This window comes from Solanum pennellii, chromosome 1 (genome assembly GCF_001406875.1).
Source record: "Solanum pennellii chromosome 1, SPENNV200".
NCBI classification, from domain to species: Eukaryota; Viridiplantae; Streptophyta; class Magnoliopsida; order Solanales; family Solanaceae; genus Solanum; species Solanum pennellii.
Window position 1 is genome coordinate 90,001,330 of NC_028637.1, and position 2,967 is coordinate 90,004,296.

The 2,967-nt window shown below is 32.6% G+C and overlaps 1 protein-coding gene across 1 annotated transcript in view; it reads right to left on the minus strand.

The window, feature by feature from the left end:
* Positions 1-1,236: 1,236 nt before the first annotated feature.
* Positions 1,237-2,967, minus strand: part of LOC107028866 — a 15,792-nt gene continuing 14,061 nt past the window's right edge. Inside the window, exons 9-12 of the mRNA XM_015230100.2 lie at positions 2,436-2,689; positions 2,149-2,353; positions 1,720-2,025; positions 1,237-1,603 (exon numbers count right to left, since the gene is read on the minus strand). Of these exons, the coding sequence (XP_015085586.1) occupies positions 1,331-1,603; positions 1,720-2,025; positions 2,149-2,353; positions 2,436-2,689 (1,038 nt within the window). The 3' untranslated portion in view covers positions 1,237-1,330. The remainder of the gene's footprint in view (positions 1,604-1,719; positions 2,026-2,148; positions 2,354-2,435; positions 2,690-2,967) is intronic.

The following is a 2,967-nucleotide window of genomic DNA, read 5'->3' on the forward strand; positions in this document are numbered from 1 at the left end:
ATTTTTCTATTTAATATTTATTTATATTAGATATATATAAAAAAACTGATTATTGTTATATAATTAACTTTGTTATTTCCTATATAGTTATATCCATATAACATAAAAAAATTAAATTATAGCTATTTTATTTAAATATATATTGATATTTGTCATATTCTGTAGTTTTTCCATTTATTAATTCTTGGATTAGTTTTAAAGTCATGTTAGGTAAATATATACTCCCCTATCAGATCATTAAATTTCCTAATTAAGATATTATGGAGGAAAATCAAGATTGAAAATTATACAATTTAACGTGCATGTACAAGTCAAAGAACAATAACCAATTAAAAAGAACGAATTATTACATTTGTATTATAATACATGATAATAAAGAGTAGTATATAAGAGATTAAGATGTTGAAGTTACTCCTAATCATTAATCCAAAGCGTCGAGTTTTAAAAATAAAGACAATATATACTTTTTAAATGTATTCGGCGCGAATTCAAATTAAGACAATTTTAAAGAAAACGTATGAAGAGATTTTATAGACTTTAGAAAAATTTATAACACTTCATGATAGGGATATATGACACCCCTTTGACCATTTTAGAATGGGAAAATTGTATATAATGACAAATTAATAAATTAAATTAAATGTTGTAATCACACTTTGATTTAATTGTGTCATGTAGCAAACTGTTTGTCAGTCAGCTCTCTCCCTCAAACTCTCGCTTGCCACTCTCCCTCGCTCGCTCCATATCTCGCTAGCTCCCTCTCACTTTTATACAAACACAAATGTATATAATGTATTTGTGTTTGTATAAAGAGAAAAAAATTTGTATATATACATCTATTTTCGTTCCCCTCTGCCAGATCTCGCTCGCCACCCTCGTCTCTATCCCTTATGTAAACATAAACGAAATGTATAAATTGCGCTTATTGTTGTATAAAGCGAGAGAAAATTGTATATACACCTGCAAATACATATATCTTCGTCTTATACACTTATAATTATACAATAGAAATATTCCCCCACCCAATTTTTTTTTGTCTTTCTATGTTTCTCGTTTTATACATACACAAATTACACAATTGATTTTGTATACAACTGCTTTCTTTTGTATTTGTATAGCGAATTACACAATTGGTTTCTTTGTATATGCATAGAGAATTATATATATTTATATTTGCTATGGAGCGCAATTATACAAACTTTACTATAACATACAAATTATAAATTTTGTGTTTGCTATATGTGAAAGTTGCTCTTTTTAAAATACAGGCTTAAAAAAGGCAATTTTTGGGCCTATTTTATCTGATTACAAATGAATTGGCAGTTTAATTTCAAAGTCTTGTCTGCTTATTAAAGCTTCCAACTACAGCTGACTGCTTCTCTTCACTTAGTCTATTTGCAAAAACTTTGTAATAACCTGAATGATCCAAATTCTCCAATACTTTCACTGATTTCCCTTGCTTTTCGTCGATAATTATCTGTCCATCTACAGATTCATACCCCGTGGCGGAGACTTTAATTTTCTTGACATCAAAGGTTGATTTCAGTACATTATAATCACTAGCCAAAATTACTGCTCCAAGGATTTCTCCAACAAATACATCCTGAAATGTCACAATTGATAAGTTCATATAGGGTCTAGCAAAACTGAATTTGTACATTGCACGTTAGATGGTATACGAAGAAAGACTTTGATACAAATTAAGAGAGGATTATATACCATATGCTTGTATCTAGGATGTGTCTTTTGCAGCTGATGTAACGTTGACAGTAAACGCTTCACAAAAATTACTTCAGGTGTCTTCTTAGTTAGGTGAAGTCTTTTAAGAATCGTAGGGAATGCACTGAATTTCCGTTGTATGCCAAGTGGAATGAGAGTGATGTTGAGGTCTGAACTCAAAACTGTCTTTGCTGCTAGAGGGTCAAGAAACATGTTCAGTTCCGCAAATTTATTTGAGGGAACATTGAATACATTTCCCTTATCAGTATTGTCATGATTGATGTGCCCTCCGACAACTACTATATCCTGCATCATAATTCAAAAGAAAAGAGTTTTTTCACTTACGAATGTCTGTTATAGATATCTCAAACAACATTTGTTGTAGTTGATTATCTCTCGTAAGATGATAAGGATAGAAGGAACACTTGCCTGGATGGCGTTGGTCATATTTTTTCCTGCGAGAACAATCTTTGCTATGTTGGTCAATGGGCCATTGGTTAAAATGGTAACCTTGGATCCTGGATCAAGTGATTTCACCACTGACTCCCATACTTCTAGTGCCAGAGGTTGTCTGAGTTCAGGATGATCAGTGTCCCTAGGAGCTCCAAATTTCACTGAATTTTCCGCTGTATATCTGAAAAATATTAAGACCGAGATGGTATATCAGTAGAATAGCACAGTACAAAGTTTACACTCTACTACACTAGACAATGTACCTGCGAGGACTTCGAGGCAAAGAACGAGATAATCCGTAAAGAGTGTCTGAGTCGAGAAATCCACCACTTCCTTGTGGTATAACCTTGTTGTACTTGCAGTCACCAACTGCAGAGAAAACAGGATCAGACTGGTTCATTGCAAACACATCTCCAAGGCCCACGGGGATGTCATCACGACCCATCATATGAAGCAAATCATAGACAGAATCAATTGTTGCAGCATTTGCCCAGCCAGTTGGACTCACAATTATAGCCTGAACAGAAGAAGAGATTGCACAATGATAAGCATTGCTTCCTCGACTTAGTCCTAAACTAACCAAGACTTCATAATAAAGAGTTAAACAGACTAACATCCCCATTCACCCAACCAATGTGGGGCACTTATGTTGACACCCAATTTTGGCCTAACATTTTAAAAATTTGTGATTTTGAAGCTTTATTTATTTAATAGCAAATTTTGGTCCGATGATTTTAAAATTCATACATTTTGAGTCAAATACAAAAAAAAAAAAAAAAAAAAAAAAAAAAAATT